Source organism: Durio zibethinus, chromosome 16 (genome assembly GCF_047325235.1).
Source record: "Durio zibethinus cultivar Kanyao isolate XHJ-2024 chromosome 16, ASM4732523v1, whole genome shotgun sequence".
NCBI classification, from domain to species: domain Eukaryota; kingdom Viridiplantae; phylum Streptophyta; class Magnoliopsida; order Malvales; family Malvaceae; genus Durio; species Durio zibethinus.
In genome coordinates, this window is record NC_143177.1 from 1,836,687 (window position 1) to 1,861,005 (window position 24,319).

At 28.2% G+C, this 24,319-nt stretch overlaps 2 protein-coding genes across 5 annotated transcripts; one reads left to right on the plus strand and one right to left on the minus strand.

The window, feature by feature from the left end:
* The first annotated feature begins 3,325 nt into the window (after positions 1-3,325).
* On the plus strand, positions 3,326-9,217 carry LOC111292098 (casein kinase 1-like protein 10). Of its 3 annotated transcripts, none has more exons than XM_022884316.2 (14): positions 3,326-4,058; positions 4,142-4,182; positions 5,022-5,091; positions 5,190-5,344; positions 5,428-5,523; positions 5,783-5,853; positions 6,338-6,399; positions 6,515-6,578; positions 6,675-6,759; positions 6,939-7,065; positions 7,233-7,306; positions 7,407-7,470; positions 7,648-7,781; positions 8,462-9,217. In XM_022884316.2, the coding sequence occupies exons 1-14, from the start codon at positions 3,983-3,985 to the stop codon at positions 8,741-8,743; spliced, it is 1,401 nt and encodes a 466-aa protein (XP_022740051.2). In that variant the 5' UTR covers positions 3,326-3,982; the 3' UTR covers positions 8,744-9,217. The 3 variants fall into 3 exon arrangements, with proteins under 3 accessions (XP_022740051.2, XP_022740068.2, XP_022740076.2); XM_022884333.2 differs by having other exon boundaries at positions 5,196-5,344; XM_022884341.2 differs by having other exon boundaries at positions 5,196-5,344; positions 8,465-9,217.
* Positions 9,218-13,650: 4,433 nt separating this feature from the next.
* On the minus strand, positions 13,651-19,841 carry LOC111292089 (uncharacterized). 2 transcript variants are annotated; one of them, XM_022884305.2, is made up of 14 exons: positions 19,616-19,841; positions 18,211-18,457; positions 17,720-17,894; positions 17,197-17,280; positions 16,868-17,109; positions 16,551-16,770; positions 16,169-16,248; positions 16,001-16,085; positions 15,689-15,820; positions 15,481-15,594; positions 15,350-15,397; positions 14,716-14,800; positions 14,412-14,465; positions 13,651-14,165 (listed from the first exon to the last, which is right to left on the minus strand). In XM_022884305.2, the coding sequence occupies exons 2-14, from the start codon at positions 18,435-18,437 to the stop codon at positions 14,065-14,067; spliced, it is 1,647 nt and encodes a 548-aa protein (XP_022740040.1). In that variant the 5' UTR covers positions 18,438-18,457; positions 19,616-19,841; the 3' UTR covers positions 13,651-14,064. The 2 variants fall into 2 exon arrangements, with proteins under 2 accessions (XP_022740040.1, XP_089601271.1); XM_089745145.1 differs by having other exon boundaries at positions 18,211-18,547.
* Between the last annotated feature and the right edge of the window lie 4,478 nt (positions 19,842-24,319).

The window sequence follows — 24,319 nt, forward strand, 5'->3', positions numbered from 1 at the left end:
CATTAATATTCTTTCGATGAACAATACGTAAATACAATGTAAATCATCGTTAAAACTTACTAAATGCTTTGACTTGGGAAGCATCTTTTCACCTATAACATTTTCAAACAAAAAAAAAAATCAGACATCAGCTAATCCACCTAATCAATTGCTTAACACTGTTACTTAAGTTTCAACTTCAATATTAATAAAGAAGTATTCAATGGCATGAGAAAACCTCAATGTAGGTAGTGAATAGAGGTTTTGATATTAAAAAAGCATAGCAATCATGCAATGGCCTGATAATGGAAGATAAAATAGTGAAAGGAACTGTTACTTTGTCTAACCTATAGATTCCCCTAGTAAAATTTTCTTCAAGCAATCGACCAAACCATTATATTTTAATTCTTTCAATTTAGAAACAGTATTAGGTTAAAATTGATAAACCAACAATCCATTTAATAGGAAGGAAAGAAAGAGATAAAAAAAAAATTCTAATCTAATTTTTGAGTAACATAGCAACATATGTTATTTTGTAATTTATATGTTAGATAATACTTTTATTTTTGAGCAAAGATTGGACTATTTGATAAAGATAATCTTTTAACATAGTAGACTCCTAATTTCTTTCATTTGATATTTTCTATTACAACATAACTTCAATCACACATTTGCATTATATTATATTATTTTATTTTATTTTATTTTTATTAACATTAATAAATTGCTTTTAAGGTTTTATTCGATAAAACGGTATGGTTTATAATTGTGAAATTAAAAATAACATACGATAATAATAAGATTAATATTCAGAGATTAAGAGTTTAAAATGAAATTAATTATTTAAAAAAGACACTAAAAATTGATGGCCCAAACTCAATATAGAATTAAATGGGGTATTTATTTGGATCTTTTATCCAATTGCTCAACCTACACAAAAAATGGTGAAGAAAAACAAAGAGAAGTTGGTTTAATTTGGACCACTAAATTTAGGTCAATTCAGTCACCAACCATTTATCTGTTTGTGAACTAATGATAAAAGCTATACTGCATATCTTTTGACATGCCAATATGCACCCCACTGGTAAAAAGCTGCCTTGGATTTTTAGGCTAAATCAGTTTAAAATTCTCCATATCTGTTTGGCTTTGGCATTATAGAAAATTTTGCTGACAGTTTCATCATCATTTTCAAGTTGTCTACTTCTTACAAAGGTTGGGGAGGCAGATGTGAAGGGTGATTGAACAATATTCCTCTGCTAGCCTGCCCTGCTACTGTTGCATTTGCATTCTAATGTTTGATATTTCCTTATCTGATCAAGTTAATTTAAAATACGGTATAATATAAAAATATATGAATAAATAATATAAAAATAATATAATCTAAAATTTTAAATAAATTAAATAAAATCAAAAAAATATTTTTTATATTTTTATGTCGACATGAACTATAATACATGATCTTTATATAAAATATAATACGAATATAATATTTTATTCGATATGATAACACGAATTATTATATTTATCTTTTCTCGGACCAAACCTCTCCAACTCCTTTGATGGAAATTGCTTATAACAAATAAATAGTGATGATTTATCATGGCAAACCCTTATTAATTGTCACACTTTTTACAAATAAAAAAAAAATTCTCAAATTCAAAATCAAGAAATAAATATGAAAAATATATATTTAGATTATTAATTTTTCATTTATTGTTGATATAATTTTTAAATTTTATAACCATAATTTTTTTGAATAATTTACAAACATAGTTAAATAATTATCGAGTACTATTTTTTATTATATTAATTTTTTAATTGTATTGATAAAAATACAAAAGATAAATACCCCTATGATACATTTTGTTTTGATTTTGAATGCTCCAAATTTGCTAAGTTAATATTTCATTAGCAATTTTAATGGTAACTTTCTTTGCTTTGAAATTAAAAAAAAAAATGACATAGACAAAATACAACTCAAAATATTGAAGCAACACCTGAAATTTATTTGTGAAGAAATCAAAAGTGCTACCTTTTGTCTTAAAGACTTTCCCATTTGTTAAAATGAACTTTTTCTTTTTGATAAAAAAAAATTTAAGATAAATAAATTATTTAATTCTTCAAATCAAATAACAATCACTAATACAACTTAAACTTAAGACTTCTTCGTCAAAGAAGTCAAGCTTTAACCATTTTAAAATTTATTTTAATGCTCCCCATTTGTTAAAATGAACTTTAAACTTTATTTTAATGCCTACAAAATTATCTTCAAACCATGATAAGACAAACCCATAGCGTTAATTTTTTATTATTTTAATATAATTTTTTATAATAATTTTTTTTTTCATATCTTCTGTGTTGATATTGTCCATTAGCACCACAAATAAGACTATGAAATAGTAAAAGATGGCTCTTTTATTTTTTTTTAATTAAATGTGATAATTTAAAATATGATATAATAATATAATATGAATATAATAAAAATATAAATATAATATAATTTAAAATTTTAATAATAATTATATATGAGTTTAATAAAATAAAAAATTATATTTTATATTTTCATATAATACAAATTATAATATATAATTTTTATATAAAATAAAATATAAATATAAAAATTTTAGTATTTTATATAACACGAATACATGCAACACCAAAATTACTCTCCGACTCAATCTTCATAAACTTTATGAATTACAAATGAGGTAATCAATCATAAATACTTTATTATTTAATATCAAGATAAAAAATAATGAATAAAAAAGAAATATTTATATATAAAATTAATAAAATTATTTTTATGATCTTAAATTACATATGTTATAAGTAGATATGATAATTTTATATATAATATTACGTGAAATAATATAAAAATAAAAAAATAATGATATTTAAAATTTTAATAAAAATTATATATATAAAAATAAAATATATTTTATATTTGATATATTGATACAAATTGTTATATAATAAATTTTATATTTAATATATATTTAACATTAAACATATATGATAAGAATATAAAAATGATCAAATTTAGTTAAAAAAATAATTATTTTTTTTATTATTTGACGAAATATACACATTTTATTTGTATTTACATATGATGATTACGTGTAATCTTGAATTAACACAGTTAAACATTAAAAATATAAAAATAATTTTCATTTTTATTAATTTTATATATAATTTTTATTTATTATTCATATTTAATCGTAGTGTCAAATAATAAAAATATCTGTTACATCACCTTTTTCCTTCTCTCTAAATCAGACTAAAAAAAGAGTAATTTTTGTCTTGGAAGAAAAAAAAAAAATCACCTAATATAATCGTCCGACTTATTATCCGTTCTTCTTTCTATCTTTCCTTCTCTCATCAAAAAAACAAAAAAGACTCTTTTTTTCCTCAAGAATTTTCCTGAGAAAATTAAATCCTTGTCCATAACCCCGATCCATAGATCATCACCCAAATTCTTGCCAATAAATTCGTTCCATTTAGATTCTTTTTCCCATATTCTCTTTTTATTGGGCAATCAAAATCTACCCTTTTTTTTCTTTAATACTATTAAGTGTTATCTCTAAAAAAAGGGCAACTTTTTTTCTCAATAAAAAAAAAAAACTTAACTTTTCTCTTTTCTTTTTTTTTTTTCCCACCTAGAAATATAGCTTGATGATCCCAAAACGCTTGTTTTGGTTCACTGATTAATGGGTATTCCGTAGTTTTCAATCAAGTTTTCTCTCTTTGTATATCCCTTTAGTCACTAAAAGGGTTAACAATTTTTGTTTTGAATTTCTGGAGGGTTTTATAAGGATTTTAGAATCTGGGTTTTGATTTTTGGAGTTGATAGATAAGAATTTTGATGGATCTGAGTGTCAGTTTAAAGAGGAATGTTTTGAGTCAATTTCTGTGTTGAAAGTCAATTTTTTCTATATTGGTAAAGTGAAATAAGAGGGGAGGTTTTTTTTTTTTTTATTGTGGTAAATTTAAGTAAGATTGGATCATGGAGCATATTATTGGTGGAAAATTCAAGCTTGGTGGAAAGATCGGGAGTGGATCGTTTGGTGAACTTTATTTAGGTATTATGATTATGAGTTTTTTATATTTATTTCTTTTATTTTCTTTGTAGCTGTTTTGTTGATTTGGTGTTTTTATTTTACAGGCGTTAACGTACAAAGTGGAGAGGAAGTGGCTGTTAAGCTGGTAATATTTGGCGTTTTACTGTTTTTCCCCCAACTTTTTTTGGTGGGATTTTGTTGTTTTTCCTGTTTTAAGAGTGTATTGGTTGATCACTAGATATGTAAAAATAAATATGGTCGATTTAGCCGAGGATTTTTGCACTTGTTTTTGATGTTATTCTGTGATGCTTTTTTTTTTTTTGTGTTTTATTTGGATGTCTAGTACTGACAAATCATGCGCCTGCTTTTTTTTTTTTTGGGGGGGGGGGGGGGGGGACTGTAAGCCAGTTCATTACTTGATGTATTTGAGTATGCTACTATGGAGATGCTAGATTTAACGTTTGTAGTGCTATCTCCTATAAGGAGATCTGGTGGCACCTGGGATTGTTTAAACCCAACCTGTTCTTTTATGGCATTGAAATGGAAGAATATCAACTATTGAATTTTCTGCTTTAAGTAGTTCACTGAGTTGGAGTTGGAGGTTAGATGTCCACGCTTAGTTCAACGTTGCTTTGAAGATAACGATATGCAGAGCTATAAAGACATTGCTGGAGAGTCTTTTTATATGTTTACATTTGTAATAAAAGAAAGGAGTTAGGGTTTGATTTACTTTGAGCATTGTTAGGGTTTGACTGTGTGACGTTTTCTGCTAATATAGGGATGGGTCCTTCTATTATTTGAGCTGATATTTTTGGATGATCTGTTTTAAGTGCTTAAAAAGTTTCTTTAGAAGTTGAGTTGTTATATTGTAGTCACACTTGTATTGTTTCTGTTGCCATTCACTATTTTGATTGAGTTTCATAATATTGGTGTTGTTTAAAGTTTTGAATCTGTTATCAATATGTACTACTCTTGTTTGCCCAGGAATCTGTTAAGACCAAGCACCCTCAACTTCACTATGAGTCAAAGCTGTACATGCTTCTTCAAGGAGGGTGTAAGTTTCATTCTCTCTCTCTCTCTCTCTCTCTCTATATATATATATATATATATATATATATTGTGTGTGTGTATTTATCTATTTATTATGGTAAGTTGCAGCGGGTATTCCTCATCTAAAATGGTTTGGAGTCGAGGGTGAATACAATGTTATGGTCATTGATCTTCTTGGACCAAGCCTAGAAGACTTATTCAACTATTGCAATCGGAAATTTTCTTTAAAAACAGTTTTGATGCTTGCAGATCAGATAGTAAGTATGCTATCTTTTTTAGGGAACTATACTCTGGTCAGTTGGCTGCCTTACTAATACTTTTTCTTTCCTTGTTGGTTCAGATAAATAGAGTTGAGTATATGCACACTCGTGGTTTTCTTCACCGTGATATAAAGCCCGATAACTTTTTGATGGGTTTAGGGCGCAAAGCAAATCAGGCATGTTCTTTTGTTTATTGCCTGCCTTTATCTGCACATGTTTTATTATGGATTTGTAAATAGCCAAGAAGGCATAAGATTACATTGATAAGATTTTCGTTTAATTTTATATTCCGTTTGAAATATAAATTTCCCTAGCAATAATTGTATTTTACCATAACTGAGATTCAGTTTGACATAATAGTAATGTTTGGGTCACTTGTACAACAGGATGTCCTAGTATGTGTTGCTTAATTCCTTGTTTCCCCCTTCACTGCAGGTATATGTAATTGATTATGGCCTTGCAAAAAAGTATAGGGATCTTCAAACACACAAGCACATACCATACAGGTAATAACTTTTGACGTTTTTATTTGTAGAATTTGATATTTCCTCTTGCAGGTTGTTTATCTATTGGCCCTGACTTAAATAACTCTAAGCTTGACTTAATTCTTCTGGTAATAGATTTGACGATCATTTCTCTAGAAAGGCTATTTGGTCTGTAGGAGCAATAGATGGTTAAACTTTTCATTTACTATGTTTTTCGCTAAGCAGCTTATCTAAAGCATCTGATTTCAGGATTCCTACATTTAGTGTGCCTCATAAACAAATTTGGTTTCATGATTATGTATTTTGAGAAAATCTTTATGCTTCTGCTTTTAGCTTGAGTCATCAATTGCCAATTCTTTCCTTAAGGATAGCTCTTATGTTGCATGTATATTTCTCTAGTGAAATCATTTTATCTGTGCCCCACTGCCTCATTTGTAATCCTTTTTCTTCTTCATAAGCCTTTTTACACTAATCATGGACACTCATTATCAATTTTTTCTTATAGGGAAAACAAGAATCTTACAGGAACAGCTCGATATGCGAGTGTTAACACTCACCTTGGAGTTGGTGAGTGAACTTACTGCATCTAATATTCATATGGGTTTTCCTTTCAGCAAACACCTGTCACCTTGGATTATTTTGGCTTTATTCGTGATCCAACTGTGCTCTACATAACTTGCAGAGCAAAGCAGGAGGGATGATCTGGAATCTCTAGGTTACGTGCTTATGTACTTTTTGAGGGGAAGGTGGGTTGAACACAATCACACATAACTGCGTTGTTTACTTTACAAACTCTTTAAATGTTGAGTCACATTGTTAACTTAGTTTGTTCTCCGTCTCAGCCTTCCATGGCAGGGCTTGAAAGCTGGCACCAAAAAACAGAAATATGACAAGATTAGTGAAAAGAAGATGCTTACTCCCATAGAGGTGCCTTTCTTTCTTGCTTTTGGTAACCGGAAATTCTTTTATACAAATATTTGAGACCAGACAAGAATAAGTTGGGTTAATCAGAAGTTGAATTTTTCAAAAAGTTTTCCCCCTAATTCTTTTCATGTTCTTGAAATTAAGGACTAATGTAAGTGTGACAAGTAATATGCCATTTTCAGGTCCTATGCAAATCATATCCTTCTGAGTTCACTTCATACTTTCATTATTGCCGATCACTACGGTTTGAAGACAAACCAGATTATTCATACCTGAAGAGGCTGTTTCGGGACCTTTTTATTCGAGAAGGTTAAATTGTTATTTTAAGTCCCACTGTTCTAATATTCATCACCTTTTTAATTTGTTTAATGTTGACATTTGAATCAGTCTTCTCATTAGTTCATCATCAAAAATTTGCATGAGATCTGCTTGATTGAACTCCCAAATTAATTGATTTTGAAAACTAACTGATGCAGGTTATCAGTTTGACTATATATTTGATTGGACAAAACTGAGATATCCACAGGTTGGCTCTAGCTCAAGAGTACGGGTAAGTGATGTTTAATTTGCTGGCCTTGATTTTCATGGCAATACTAATTTAATTTCTTCATTAAAGATTCTTATACTATGTTTCATGTCATCCTTAACAGCCAAGCCCAAAGCCAGGTTTAAATCCGCCAGGAGTACCTGCTGAAAGAAAAGAAAGGCCTTCAGGTCTCTTCCATTTCGCAGCCTGGTTTGAGAATTTATTCTGACAATTTAAGTGATGATAAATTTTTTGACATAAATATTTTATTTGAGACACCTGATTTCCAGTGTTCTGACCTTGATTTACTTAAATTATCTAAGTTACAAGTTACAATTCTTAGCACATATCTTTATTTCCTGTAGTTGGCCAAGAGATTCGAGAAAAGTTCTCTGGTGCAGTTGAGGCATTTGCAAGACGGAACGGCTCTGGGCATGGTTTGCACGGTGATCAGTCTAGATACAGATCCTCAGGTGATGTGCCAACATCCATGGATGTGGTGAGTAACCTTGCTTCCGCATTTTTTCTGTACATTTCATTTAGGATTAATATGTAAAATGGTCCATGTACTATATATCTTTTGTTAGTTTGGTACCTCAAGAAATAAAAAATTCTCACTTTTGGTACTTCTACTTTCATTTTGTCAAAGTACTTTGTTACTTTGCACAATTACCGGCAGTTTAGTGGCTGATGTGGCATGAATACCCAATAAAATCATGTCATGTGTCATAGATGTCAAGTCATTGCTACATCAGCTTTTGCCGCATCAGCAAATTTTTAAAATTTTAAAAAATTAAAAAATATATTTTAAAAATTTTTGAATTTTTTATTTAAATGTTTGATGTGGCAAATAAATGATGTGGCAATTACTGGACATTTATGCTACGTGTTATGATTTTATTGCGTATTAATGCCACATAAGCAACTTGACTAACGGTGTTAGTCAAGAGTACCAAAGTGCTTGAATGAATGAAAATTTGGGTACTAAAGTGAGAATTTTATTTCTTTATATACCAAACTGACAAAAAATGTATAGTACAGGGATCATTTTTGTATTTAACCCTTTCATTTATTGTTTTTCCATTAAATTTTACTTTCTTTTTAGGAAATTGAGTTTAAATTGCCTTACCTACTTGCCACAGAAGTTATGATTTTCTTTTAAACTTTTCTCTCCTTCAGCAGCCTAATTCTGAAAGGGCTCGCTTCTCCTCGAGAAATGATATCACTTCAAAGAGGCCAGTCATATCAGGCAGCCGACCTAGCTCCTCTGGTGAACCTAGTGAGAACCGGTCTAGTAGATTGGTCTCAAGCAGTGGTCGCCTGTCAACAACTCAGAGAGACCAACCTGGTTTTGAATCCAAATCATCATCTTTTAATAGTACTGCAGCCATAAGAGGTGGTCGTGATGATACCCTTCGGAGCTTCGAGTTTTTGACAATAGGGAGTGGGAAAAGGAAATAAATGGCATAGGCATCTATTAGGAAGGATTTGCTTGTGTTTAGAGTACACAATTTCCCTATTCTAGTTTCTAATGGAGATCTCGGCACAATAATGGTATTTACAAACAGTTACTCTGTACACCTGTGTCCATTGTTCGATTCCATCCACAACAATCTCCCCAAAGAAGTTTATCCTCGGAAAACTTTTGGACTCCTTCCTCTTGTACCCTTATCACATATTCTTGCTATTATGATGCCTCTATTAAGGAAAGAGATAAATGATCTCACTTCAGGGAAATTGTTCAAATATGTCCAACATTCTAGCTGTAATGAACACTTTTGATGTTTCTTTCTTTCACCAGAAGCAAAAGAGAACTATGCCTAAAAGGTCTATTGTAGCAAAAGACTTTGTGGCTGTCATCTGCTTACTCTGTTTATATCCTCACATTTTATGTAACCATCATCTGTAAGAAGAGTGTTGTTTCTGATTTTAGTATTACAATGTTGCAGTGATTATAATAACATGAGCTGCATAAAGATCTCTGCTCTTTAAAGTGACAGAAGGCTTTGTTTGAGTAGCCTTTATCATCATTTTGCCACCCTTGAAAATGCCTGATCAGCCTAGCTTATAACACCTAACCCAAAGTAAAGGGGAATATGGGGAGGATTTGTCTCTTTCAAATGGCATCAATGATTGAACATAGCTTTGGCATTTTCCTAGACTAAAAATGTGGGGATTGACTGGCTGACATCCCCAAACAAGTGAGCCGCTAAATGCATACCATTTTTTTTCTCTATACATTTCAATTTTTTTTTAAAAGGGAATTCTAAATGTACCCCATTTAATGCTATATAAACCCCATTTTTATATACAATTCAAATTCAATACTGATATTTTTATCTCTACTAAATACATCTCACATAATAATTTTTATTTTTCATTCTTACCCTTTTTCTTTTCTTATTTTTCCATTCTCTGAAATTGAATTTTTTGTAAATGAATATCCGAAAAGTTTTGAAATTTCTCGAAAATGGATATATGAAAAGCTTTAAGAATTCTCAGATATTTATTTCCAAGAGGTCTTAAAACTTTTCAGATATTTATTTTTGAAAAACATCGAATCTTTTTGAATATCTATTTTTGAAAAGCTTTGAGTCTTCTCGAAAATATATATCTGAGAAAATAAAAGGTTTATCGAATCTCTATATTTGAGAAGTTCGAAGTTATGGGATTTTTAGGTGTGACAAATCTGTTAATAGGAACTTCTAATCTTTCAGTCACCAAGTACTGTCTTTTCAATAATGTTTGTAACATTTTTACAATTCTGATTGATGTGCATCTTAGAGGAATTGCTAAATGTGAATAGGCGTTCATGGAAATTGGGTGTTGCACCGTGTGCATTGAAGCATGATTGCCTCATTGCATATGGTGCAGTAGTCACATGAACGATCTTTACAATTAGTGCTTTTTTTTTCAAATGTACATTAGTTAGAATTGGATAAATATTGTGAACATTATTTATCAGACAGTGCTTAACCAAAAAATTAGAGGTTTGTATTGTCGGATTTAAACATCTCATATGTTGGAGCTTGAACACCCTACATTGACAATTTCAATAGTAGATAGATAAATTCAATAGTATCTAATTTTTTGACCACCAATTTTTATTGTCGGATTTGTCAGTTTATTCATAATATTTTTAAGTAGCCCAAAGATTAAAGATTCCGATTTTTTTGTTATCAAAAGTTTATAATTAAATATATATTAAAAAAATTTATATATTCTCAAAATTAGATTTTTAAAAGTTATATTGTGTTCTTAAAAATCCATTTATAAGAAAGCAATATAAATCTCAAAAATGATTTTTTGAGAGAGACGAGATAGTTATTGACTATATAAGCTATTAAGGGTATTATTATCATTTATTAAAGTTAAAATTTGTAATTGGTATGTAGGCATTTTTGTTAGAAATTTTTAGAGGTATATGGAGAATTTAGTGGTGTACACATAAGTTTTTTTTTTTTAATTTTTTGTAAGTAAAATCATTTAAATATATGTTTTATAAGTTTTCGGATATCTACGATTTCCTAAAAGTTATAACACTTCTTGAAATTGCATTTTTGAAGGTAGTGAAGTGAAATTTTATAAAAAAATTACAAAAAAAAATTGTTAAAATTATTTGTAAATTAATGTAGTAAAAATTATTATTAAAAAATCATAAATTTTAAAATTAATTAAAAAAACTTTTACTATTTTGATTTTAGAGAAATATTCAAATCTTATGAGGTCTTAATTAAATATTTTATCTCTTAATGTTATGAAAGGTGATAAAAGAATTATCAGATCTGATCAACATATAAGAACTGAAATTTCTTAAAGTTATATAAATAATAATATTTAATATTATACAATTTTGTCAAAATCTAATATGTTAGTTGAAAAAACTCATCGTGATAAGTAAATAAAAAGATATATCCAAAAAGTTCTGTTTAATTAAAATTATTATAAAATTTTAATAATCGATAAAAAAATATTGATTAAAAAATGATAAATTTTGAATTTATAAAAAAATTATATTTACTATTTGATATTTAATTTAATTAGAAGCTCATAAGATATTATTCTTTTTCTAAGATGAAAATAATAAAAGTAATTTTTTTATTAATTTTAAAATATATTATTTTTTAATAATAACTTTTTTCATTACACTTATTTATAAGTAATTTTAACATAGTTTTCTTTTTGTAAATTTTCATAAAATTTCATTCTATAACTTCTTGAAAATGAATTTTTGAAAATTATAAATTTATGAAAAAATATTTAAATAATTTCACATATAAATTTTTTTTTAAAATAAGATGTATAAAGAAAATATGGAGGTTCATTTAGATTTTCCCCCGATGCCTTGTTATTTTTCATGAGTTTAAGCATGATTGCATGATTATGTAATGCTTTTATTCACATGTATCATTCAAAGATTCGATCTTTAAAAAAAAATTCATGATTTTTTGTTTTATTTTTTAGGTTGATCTTGCGGGAAGATGTAAACTTTTTGAACATCCTTTGCCATTGTAATTTTGTCTAATTTTTTTTATAAATTAAAAAAATAGGACAACGCCAAAACATCAAATTTGCATCTAAATTTTGTTCCCCAATCACCAAAAGATCAAATGTATACCTAATCTTTATCAAAGCATCGAACAGTGCTTATTGGGGCACATCTCAAAGCAGACGCTTTGCCATTTGTAAAAGCCTCGGCTTTCTTTTTCTTACCTCTCTGCTGGAACATAAAACAAAAACCCTCTCTTAAAAGTTCTTCGATTTGTCATCCACTCAAATTTATTTTTATATATTTATATAAAGCACTTTCTTTTCCCCCGACAAGATTGAGATTACCTGATTACTTAAATTAAGAATGTAGTAATCTGTCGGCGTACTAGCCTTATACTAGGTATTATCAACAATGACAATGTTACCTGACCAACCAGTTCGTTTGATTCAGGTTTAAATGCATTGATTTGGATGGAAATGGGGTGACCACACCAAATGAAATGCAGTTTTTTTATGAGGAGCAGTTTCATCGGATGGAGTGCATAGCCCAGGAAGCAGTGGCCTTTGAGGATATATTATGCTAGATTTGGACATGATTGGTATGGATATTTAGATTTTAATTTGTGAGGTATTATTTGTTTTTATTTAAAAATTTTATAATTTTATATCATAAAAAATTTTTTAACACTTAATTTTTATAAAATTTTAAAGGTGATTTTTATAACGTAATACTTAATTTTCATCTGATTAATATTTGATAATATTTGTGAAAATTTATATCTAATTTATAAATTAATATTCGTTTTAATTCAAAAGTTTTATAATTTTATTTTAAAAAACTGCCTTATAAATTTATATTTAAATTTTTATTTATACATCATAATAACTTTTTAAGATCTTCTTACATAAAATTAGAGCATCACAATTGAAGCAGAGGTCATTTATGGATTTTCTACCGATGACTCCTCTTTTGTCTTCCGATACAGAGACATGCATGTATGCACACATACGAATTTCTGCATGACCAGTGTTAATACATTATTGGTTGTTTACAGAATCGGGGCTACATCACTCTTACGTGGCTTGAAAGGCTGCAAACTATCTGGAAATGTATTCAACAATCTTTTCGATCTCAACAGGTTTATTGCTTTTGAAAGTCGTGATCCTTTCCTTCCTTTCCTTATTCGTCAGGTAAATGCATGTTCAACTTTGAATTTTAACATCATTATACTTTCTTTTTTTTTCCTGGAGGTGCTGATTAATATATTTGCATCAGAAGCATGAAAATCCAACATTGCAGAGTGGGATCGCTTTGCACATGGAGAATATATTAGGCTTTCCATGGAAGAAGACGTCAAGGATACTTAATTAGGTACGTTCAAAAGAGGTGCTGTTGTTGTAGATAGATACAATTGAAGTTGTTCTCTTTTGCAGTCCATTTTTTATATGTTCGCAAGGAGTTATGGTTTCCTCTTGTTTTTTAATCTATGTTGTTCATGTCAGTTTGGCCCTCTTTCTTTCTTTTTATTGATTGTTTTGATACAGATATTTTCTTGGTTATTCAATTTATGGTTAAAAGAAAATGTTAATATTTGTAATAATTTGTTACTTAGATGCCTCCCTCTAAAGTCCTATTTCTCCGACAGCTTTTCACCTACAAAATATTTTTTTATTACAATCTTACAAGTATTCAATTATAATAACGGGCAAAGAGAAGATAAAACTGGACGAATTGGCTTTATTTCTTTGTCCATCTCTAAATCTTGAAATGTTAAGACTTTTAGTTCTAAGAATCAAATTTCCCAACAATCTAATGAATCTAATGATATGTTGGTAGCAAATTTACCAACTATCTGTATAATCTGTTGATCGAGAAATGAGCTTTTAATTGTAGCAATCAGGATTCACACTTTCATAGCTTCAAAATGCAAAAAAGAAAAATGATACACCTTGTAAACCAGAGAACAAGTTGATAATTACATGAAAAACAACAATGGGGGAATTGTACACGAACTTCTTTCTGCTTGACAATGTGGGGGGAAAATACACAACAAATTTGAAAGAATATTTACTTTCAGATCTTATTTTACAAAAGAACACTCTCCTAGGCTGACTCAAGATTATCTCAAACCACTTGTTTTGGGGCTTTTGCCCCTATAAACTTTTCACTGAAAATTTGAAATGTACGATGTGGGCGAAACAAAAGCTATTCACCAGAGAACAGTAAGCATTTAATATTTGGATACCTGAGGCCAACTCTCATCCCTCAGCAGCGAGGACATTGAAGGTGGTCATTTTCTCGAACAATTCTCAGGGCCTTGTAGTTGCCGAGGCAAGAGGTTTGAGAAGCTCCCTTGAACAGGTTGACTGGCAGCTGCAGCTGACTCATCCTCTGCAATATTTAGACCAAGATTAACAAGAATGAACCATCTCAAATACTGGATATAAGCCTGATTGTGACGCTATATCAATGCCAAAGCATCAACTTTCAAAATCTTGCAACGTGCCCAACTTGACAACTATTTATGCGCAGCAAAGCCGCTAAACAACACCATATAGTAAATAAACAAGCTATAAACTGTAAGCCACCACCTGAACCTTACCCAACAAAGGTATAATAATAGTGATAATATCTTACCAAAAAGGGACTTGATGGAGGGTCTCTTGGGTTTTGAGCTCTTCTTCAACTCAGCTGCACAATGGAATAAATAAAGCCGTCAAATACGAAGATATTTGCTAGGTTGGAAATTTTCACAGAGGATAAAGTTGTGCTCAAAATAACCAAAAGAGAAATGAGAAGAGAGATCAGTAGAGAAAAACATGTATCAATGATCTTCACAAAGATACATAAAGTGTTTGAAAAGTTCTTGGACAAACTACAGGCATGGAAAATAAAAGGAACAAAGTCACAAAAATATAAATTGAGGAAGGAAGCAAAATACCAATGCCAGGTAACTGATTATCATTTACAATTTCAAAGTTTTTGTACGTGTAACCCACAAAGTTTATATCCTTGGATGAAAGCATCTGCATCAAAGGAAAAAATTAAATAATATTCTGCAGGATAGCAATAGAAACATCATTTATCAGCAATTACCCTTTATTACCCATGAAAAATAGGTTGATTTCAATATTATTATATACTAAAGACAATAGACATTATTATATCTGCCTTCCCCATAAAGTTGATTTCAACAATTTCTGAAACATACTGAAATATAACATATATAATAAATACAATAAACTAGGAAATGGTACGTTCCCCATGATTTTTATATGAAATTGGCTATGATATTTAAGTAAAAAGCAGATTCCCCAAAAATTCATTTGATGGAACATTAGTATAGCTGCAACAAAAGAACCAACAGAAATCCCCTAAATGAAAATGATGCTGTTTAATTTCAAAAACTTCAATGAAGGAAATTTCTAACAAGCTTGGTTAGGAAACAGTGTCCGGTCCTAGTGAATGGTAGCAGCAAGAATTTACAGTATACAAATATTTTGTAATGATACTGATGAGTCAAATTCTTGAACTTCAAAAAATATTTTAATCGAAAATACATGTATTTGTATTACCTTTCTCCATGGACCTGATTTTGCTGCAGATGGAATTTGGTTGTCAGCCTGGTGCATGAAAGAAAGGAGAACAATAAGAATATGTCTAAACAGGCTATTGCATATTTATAAACACAATGTCACTAATTTACCTCGTCAAACTTCTCAAAATTTTGCGTATCCAATTCATCATTGACTTCAGGAATAAAGGCGGCTTTCATTTGATATAACTTGTCCCATTCAATACCTTTAAACCATGGGTGAGCCTTAAAGAAACAGATATAGCTGGTTAATTTAGAAATTTGCATTCTATTTTAAAACAGAATCAATGAATCTAGAACAGAACACACCACACAACACCTTAATTTCATCGGCACCTTTTGTGCCAAGCCTCTGCTCAACATTACATAAAAGTTTACTGATAAGATCTTTTGCTTCAGGGGATAGTTTTGCTTCTTCTGGAAATTTTAAGTTTGTTCTCCAATTTACTATCTGGAAAATGTAGAAAAAAGGACAATACTTAATTATTGCTAACAAAGAAAACAAGAAGTATAATTAAGAGTTGTAATACAGAAGCCAAACACAAACAGTACTCAGATGCAAAGACGGACAAAAATATAAATAATATCACAAAGACATGACAGCATAGCAATGTAATGGTAAAAGCTTTACCTTCCGACAGGTTGCCATTGGCTCATCTGAATAAAAGGGTGGATATCCAACAAGCATTTCATACATGATAGCACCAAGAGACCACCTAGAAAAGTATCCAAAAAATACCATTATAACATATCACACAAGATATATATACAAACAAAAAAACCATGATAAATTACACACCAATCACACTCCATTCCGTATCCTTTCTTCAGCAAAACCTCTGGAGCAATATAGTCAGGGGTACCAACCGTAGAATAAGCCTGAAATATTACAGTATCTAAATGTTTAGGCACAATTAATTTGCAGTTTCAATAAAAAGTAAAAGAAAGGTCTACAAAATGAAGTCAGCAGGAAAGAGATGTGAGCTTTTGGTCTTTCTAGAATATATAAGGCAACTAACAGCTGTAGAATATTATAGGCCTTGCAAACTCAAAAAAAATCAAACAAAGCCTGAACTATGGAAAATAAAGGAGAAACAAGTCAAGAATTTTCTTGCTTCGTAAACCCAGTAGTACAATCACTAATAAAAATAAGTAATGTTGCATTAGTGACAAATTCTTACAAGCATCCTTCTGTTCCTCTGCCAGTGCTGCAATTGCTCTTGTTGCGTGCGTTTTGGTGCTGCAGGTCGTCCATTACTTTGAAGAGCCCCACTGAGATTGTTTTTCATGGAAAAATCCTTTTCCTGGAGATTACTGCAATCTAACGGTTTACATAATCCAAAATCTGATAATTTCATATGACCATATCTATCGAGTAGCAGGTTGTCAGGCTTGATGTCTCTGCAACATGTGACATAACATGGGTTCATCCCCAAGTCCAAACACAGGAAGACCATTATATAAAAGTGTATGAAGGGTTAATGTCACATCAACTCACCTATGAATATAATTATGTTTGTGGATAGATTCAATCGCCAGGACAGTTTCTCCAACATAAAATCTGGCCTCATCTTCAGTTAGTACATCCTTCCGCATCAGTAATGTCATCATATCTCCCCCAGGTAAATATTCCATAATAAGATATAGATACTCTTCATCTTGGAAGGAGCAATATAGTTTGACAATGCAATTACTGTCAACCTCTGCAAGTAGATTTCTCTCAGCTTTCACATGTTCAACCTGAAGATTAGGAATGCAAACTAACCAATCAGCATCATGACTCAGAACATATTAAAGAAATTATATAGCAGGCTTAAAATTGTGTACCTGGCCTCTACGAAGCATCTCTGATTTCTTAAGCTTCTTCATAGCATAAACATGACCAGTTGCCTTCTCCCTGCAGACTCTAACCTGTAATGAGAAAAAGTGAAGTTAAAAGTAATTATGGCCAAATTCCTTCTGCAGGGTAAAGTGAAAGATAATCAATAAAAAAGAGTTCAAGTTGTTCAACAGTTGAAAAATAAACTAAGAATAAAGGTGAATCACAGGATAGAGGTAAAACTACAGCCAAAATATTCAGAAGCATCAGTAACTAGCAAATCATGCAACTAAAGCAGTATATATGTAGAAAACTGTTCTTCTAGAAGTTTCATAGATGCATTGTCTCAGGAAAATAAAGTTCTGATGGCAGGCAGAACAATTTAAATATAAAAGTTTAGCACAATGAATCTAGTGGTAGCCATAGCTCATCAATTTTACTTAATTTTGCAAGTAGATTAATGCAAGATCAGAAACAGAAGCAAGAGAAGCAACTATGTTATGACGTACAATATGACGAAGATATAATTACCTCCCCAAATGCACCCTTGCCTATCATGGTCAATGGCTCAAAATCATCAGCACCCATTTTATGCCTCTGAAGACGCATGTATTCAGTTTCCTTCTTCTCAAAAAACTTTAGTAAGTTGTTTTGTTCTTCTTCAGAGACTTCAGCATCAGCCAACTTCTTTTCTAGAATATCACGTCTGCAGGAAATCATAATTACCGAAAACCATTATTCCTATTCTTCAAATTAAAACCACCATAACCTTCGCAGCGGTCCTCCACAAACACATATTTTATCATTTTATATTTTTTGCAGATGATACAGAATGCAATGACAGCATTAAGTTTTGAACCAAAACCTGCTACTAAGCATCTTGATATGAGATAATTCTGCCAAATTGTCAGTCCACAACATAGAGCACAGTTACATTGCTTGCAACATTATAGTTATGCAACCACATAATGGTAACACTATCCATGGGAAAATTTCCACAAGAGGAAGAATTTAAATCATACCGCTCCTTTCTTTCCTGCAGACTTTTCATCTGCTTCTTGTAATGGTTTTCAATATACTGCTTTGCAGCAGCTACCCGTTGTTTGGTGACATTTGAAAGTGCCTCTTCACTTGTTGGAGGTTTAGACCCCTCCTTGGCATTACCTGCAGCTTCTTTCTTCTTTGAAGGTCTTAACTTATCTTTTGATTTCAACTTGTTGAACCAACACCTTGCAGTTTCCATTGTCATACGCAATAAATACAGCCCTTCTGAACCCATGCAAATAAATGTACATTTTTGCTCAGTATTGCTAAGTAATACTCTTGTTATCTACTACCTTATTCTCAAAGACAAAAATCCTGCAGACTTTAGCACATTACTGTTTACCAAAATATCCAACAAACACATTCCGCAATGAAAAAGAGTGAAATAAGAGTATATTAGCTTAGAATGAGTGCAACATTTCAGAAACAGAAAAAAGGAAAACCAAGAAACTTTTTAAAACACAATTTTAGGTTGATATCAGCTGTCAAGGGACATGACACACATACAAACTCAAATCAGATAATTGGACAGAACATGCCAATTATTAGAAACCTCATAATCCACTCAAGGCGAGTAATGTCTCACCAAACATTCACTTACTATGTTAGCTTAATTAGTTGCAACATGCTCGCATTAGGCAACAAACGTATGCACAACTAGATGCACTTTTGCACAATTCTCACTATACAACATGGTTTTTCCTACATTTTTCAGCGACCAAACCTCAACTAAAAGGTCAAAACCCAAATCACAACTAAGAACAAGGCAAAGAAAAACAAGTGGAAACCCAACGCAGTATTCTATTGATTAACAGTGACCAATCTAAAACACCTATAGAACAAAAAAAATCATCATCAAAACATACCAAAAAAAAAAAAAAATTTTGCGATCCTTACCTAACAAACAAATCGTACCAAAAAAAAAAAAAAACTAATTGCAAACAATTTAAAGTCAGCGTTAAGTCAGATCAATAAAATTCAAAGCAATTCAACTCAGATATTCTCGCAGAAAGAATTAACAATGCTTTACACTAAAATCCAGCTTTTTCCTGCATTTTCTCACCAACCAAACAGAACACTCAAAATCTAAGACTAAACGGAATCTAAGAACCGAAAATCACTATCAAGGAATCAAAAGATATAATTCAACAGGAAAAAACGATCAAAAACACTGAACTTCCCAAATAGTCAACCAAAATGTTCCCTTTCAATTGTCCAACGTTTTCTCACCAACCAAACATAAGAGTCAAATCGAAACCTCAACTCAATCTAAGAACTAAAACTAAAAACAAAAAATGAAAACTCCCAAAAATAATTTCTCAAAAAATAAAAAAAAAAAAAAGAAGGAAGAAAAATGAGTTATAGCAATAAAACTGAACCCACCTTTAAAACGCACTCAAGAAACTGAAGCGGTTGGATTTCTGGACAGTTCGATTTGAGCAAGAGAGAGAAGATAAAAAGGCACCGTACAAATTGTAGAGAAGAGTGAAGAAAACCCTAGAGGGAAAGAGAAAACGAAGAGAAGAGAAGATTGAGGCAAAGATGAGGAAATTGAAGCTCCTTTGGTTAGAATTTTAGGCTTTTCCAAAGTTGGAAGCTTTGCCCTCCCTATGCCCTTGCATTGCGTTTATATTTATATTTATATTTATATTTATATGTTTATAAAAATATTTTAAAATTTAGTAATTTTGATCTAAAGTTAAAAAAAAAAAAAAATTAGATGAAGTTTCTTTCTAAAAATCATTTAATAAAAACTTTAATAAAAATTTAAATCAATTTAATTAGAATCTAATATAAATATATATGAAAAATATGAAAAATATCATTTATAATTTAAATTTTATCGATATTTATTTAATCTTAAAAATTTTATCAAAAATTTTATTAAAAATATCTATTTAAAAATATATCAAAATTTTATTAAATTTTATATACTTGACCTATGAAATAAAATCTTTCATTTTATAGCTTTTTATTTTTATTTTTATTTAATTATTTTTTAAAAAAATTTTATCAACTTCACTTAAAGAACTTTATCTAAGCTTTTTTTCTTTTTCAAAAATGTAAGAATTGTACTAATATAAGTAGATGATTCATCTTTTTTAAAATATCTTAATATTAAAAATCTATTAAGATAATCTCTTTATTTTTTTCTCTTCTTTCTTTTTATATTTTTATTTTTTTTTCTTTCTTTTTTAGCTACTTTCTTTATTTTCTCTTTATATTTTCTACAATTAATCATGCACTTCAATGTGGAGTATCTCAACTCTAATGTTTTAAAAAAAAAATTAACATAATATTTCTATTAATAAAAAATATGTTACACAAAAGAGGAAAGTTTAGTTTGATCATTATTAAACTAATCAATTAAAACATGTCGTGATGACATGTTAAATGTTATATTTTAAAAATAATTATATAAATTAATTGAATTAAATTTTAAATTTATTAATTTAATTATTTTTATTAATGAATGGTCATAAATTTTAATTTTTTTTCATCTTTTCTCTTTCATCTTTTTCCTTTACCTTCTACAATAATTTTGACTTATATGCATAACTTAAAAGAGGTATTACTATTAATTATTAAGATGGATGATTTAATGAAGATAAATAAAATTATGTATGGAGGTTTTTAAGTGAATAGAATCAAATTTGATAAGAGTGGTGCTTATAATCAACTAAATAATGACATAATTTATCACTTTTAATCCAAAATTCAATTTTTTCTATTATTTTATTATTTTTAAAATTAATATATTTTATTTATGAGTATTTAATTATCATAAGAAGCTAATGATATTTTAGCTTAATGGTAAGAGGATGCTTTATATTCATGAGGTGACAGGTTCAAATTTTATTGTGCATGTATTTAGTTATATAATTATGTTTTAATTTATTATTTTTTTAATAATTGATTATTCAGTTATTATAATTTGATTATGATATAATAATTTATTATTAATTGATCATATTAATATAATACTTAATTATAATTATAATTTTAAAAAAATTATCGTAAGAATTTTTTATTTAATTATCATAAGAATATCTATCTAAGAGTTTAAGTGAATGAATTTACCATTCAAATAGACAGAAAAGAATTTTTGCTTTGATAACTTTTACAAGCTGTTTGATTTTGTTTTATTAAAAGAAGTCAAAGTAGTTTCTAACTTTTCGAAAACTGGTTGGATTTTAATGATGTTTTTATTACATTTAGACTTAATAATTTTAAATATGATATAATGATACGATATAAAAATTATATATATATATATATGTTTAAAAAATATATTTCATATTTATTTGTATCAATACGAATTCTGATATGATATAATTTGTGTCATATATATATATTGACTTATCTAAACAGGTGACACGACATAAATAACATGTTTAATTTAATATTGTCATGTGAGTATATATTTAACATATTTTATATATTTATTTTAATTTAATATAAACATATAAAGATTATTTTAATTTTTAATTTTTTAATTAGGATACTTAATTAACTATTTAATCTTATATAAAAATTATTTTAAATATTTAATTATGATACTCATTTAATAATTATTATAAAATTATTTTTTATATTAATAATATAAATAGTATATAAATATTAATATTAATCCTATACATTATTATTTTATTCTTTAATCTTTAATAGTTTATTATTTTAAATTTAATACTAAAAATTAATATAATTATATAATATAAATATAAATATATATATTAAATGCATATTCCATGAGTATTAAATTATTTTTTATTTTTTAATATGTAAGTACTTTTTTATATTATTAATATGCTAAATTTATTAAGTTATAAATGATGATGGTTTATAATTATTTATTATTTTAATTATGTTCTTGTATATATTCGTGTTAGTTGTATCTATTTGTTTATATCCGTATTAGTCATATCTATTCATGTATATCCATATCATAATTATTAATTTCGTTTCAATATTAGTCGTACCGACCAGTATGTTTCAATTATATCAAAATATGATACACTTAAGGATGATTTTTAGCATCAGATTTAGTACGAGTAATGCTAGTTGTTTTTGTTAGTTTTAACCTATTTCAGTGAATTTTGATAAAATAATATGTTTTGACTGATATGTAAATGTGAAATATATTTTATAATTTTTAACTTATCTTTTGTTATTTAACTATTTTAACTTAATAAAAATAAATTTAATTAACAAAATAATCCTTAAAAGTTAAATTTCTTTATTTTATTTTAATTTGTTTTTTATATTTTATTTTTTAAAACCAAATTTTATAATTTATTTTTTAAACCAAAGTTTATAAGTAATTCAGTTTTATTTCAAAAAAACAATTATTTTCCTTTTATAAAGTTTAATAATCACAAAACTTTGATTAATTTTTTTTCATCTCTTTGTTTTTATCTTAATATTTATATGAAATAAATACTTATTTAAATATCAGATGATCAAATTAAGTATTTAAAAATATCATAAAAATATTATGATATTATTTCTTATGTTTTTTAACTTATTTATTTGAATATATTGCATATTTATTTTGTGGCTTATTAATAGCATTATAATGTATAAGTTCATGCATGTTTATAAATATATTTATACTAAACCGAAAAATCTAAAATAATATATCAAAACAATTGGTATCAATATATATCATTTTTTTACAAGAAATCGAAATGTTATCTGGTACAATATTAATAATCTTAATCTATATTATTCGTATTTATTTGTGTCACATTTAAACGAATTTATTATTCATGTTAATCGTATTGTGTCATATGCAGTACGTATATTAAACGTGTTTTGTTCGTGTTTAAAATTTAAACATATTTTATAATTCATGTCATGATTATATTTTAATAATTCGTGTCATTATACATATTAAATATGATATGAAATATAATATAAAAACACAAATGATCAAATCTATTGCTTTTAAAGTTTTATAATATTTATATATGTGCAAAGCTAAGTCATTTGAGATGGAAAAATTTTGGAAGCAGTCTTAATTGGAAGCCATAGGAAAAAGCTCTAGAATTTATTTATTTTTTATCTTATGGATGTTGAGTTCAACTCTTATAACTGTAATTTTTTTTTTTTAGATTGCATTTTTTTAATAAAAAATCATAGGAATTATTCTCCTAATTTCATGGTAGAGAAGGAAAGATATTTTATTTTTTAATTTTATTGTAATTTCACAGTAGATGAGGTTTAAACTAAGCTTAGGGATCATTTGAATCCCATTTACACATTGTGTAGGTGCGAGTTGTACTTTTTATTGTTTCAATCTCATCACGATGGTGTTTGACGAGTATCAGTGAGAAACGTTTGCCTCCAGTCTTTATCTGAATCTTTTAGGTCCAGTGAAAAAAATTTTACCCATAGCACGTCTTGTTTATACTTTGTCTGTTATTATTTTTCACATTTACCCTTAAAATTATGGTGCTTGAACAAAAATTTTCATCCCTTTTTTTTTTGTTTTTTATTTTAATTTTTATTTAAAAATATTAAAATAATTTAGGTGATTTAATATAATAAATTAATTTTTATTACATAATAAATTAATAAATAAGTTTTATTATTATACAATAAATTAATAAATAATATGTATTAATATTTTGATTGAAAATAAAATTTTAAGATTAAAATAATATTTTAATGTTATAGTATTCATAAAAATAATTTATCAATATATTTTTAGAATCAAGTTCTTAATGATAATTTTTTGTTCTCATCTCATCGCCATCATTGTTTTTTATCCAAATACATTCTATCATTGATTTTAATTTTAACGTCATAATAATCAATCTCATCTCCACTGTTATTTTTAATTTCATCGTCTATTTAAAGAAACCCTTTTTTTATTTTTTATTTAAAGCCAATGACCACACATGGTTTAATTTAATAGTAAATGGATTGATTATGAAACATATGCATATTAAAAATTAAAAATAATGAATTCCAAATTTCTTATAAATATTTTAATTCATTGTAATATATTCAAAGTAGTAATCAAAATTTACCTTCAAGTTCAATGACACAGGCTAATTTTTATGATAGTTAATATAATAATTT

Bases quoted from the DNA above. Each gene is read 5' to 3' on its own strand.
- LOC111292098 (XM_022884316.2), top strand. From the start codon at position 3,983: ATGGAGCATATTATTGGTGGAAAATTCAAGCTTGGTGGAAAGATCGGG. The intron at 4,059-4,141 runs GTATTATGATTA...TTTATTTTACAG, and splicing joins GTTTGGTGAACTTTATTTAG to GCGTTAACGTACAAAGTGGA. The intron at 7,471-7,647 runs GTCTCTTCCATT...TATTTCCTGTAG, and splicing joins AAGAAAAGAAAGGCCTTCAG to TTGGCCAAGAGATTCGAGAA.
- LOC111292089 (XM_089745145.1), bottom strand. From the start codon at position 18,467: ATGGGTTCAGAAGGGCTGTATTTATTGCGTATGACAATGGAAACTGCA. The intron at 16,086-16,168 runs GTGTGTAATTTA...ATACTTTTCTAG, and splicing joins TACGGAATGGAGTGTGATTG to GTGGTCTCTTGGTGCTATCA. The intron at 15,398-15,480 runs GTAAATTAGTGA...TTCATGCACCAG, and splicing joins ATTTTGAGAAGTTTGACGAG to GCTGACAACCAAATTCCATC.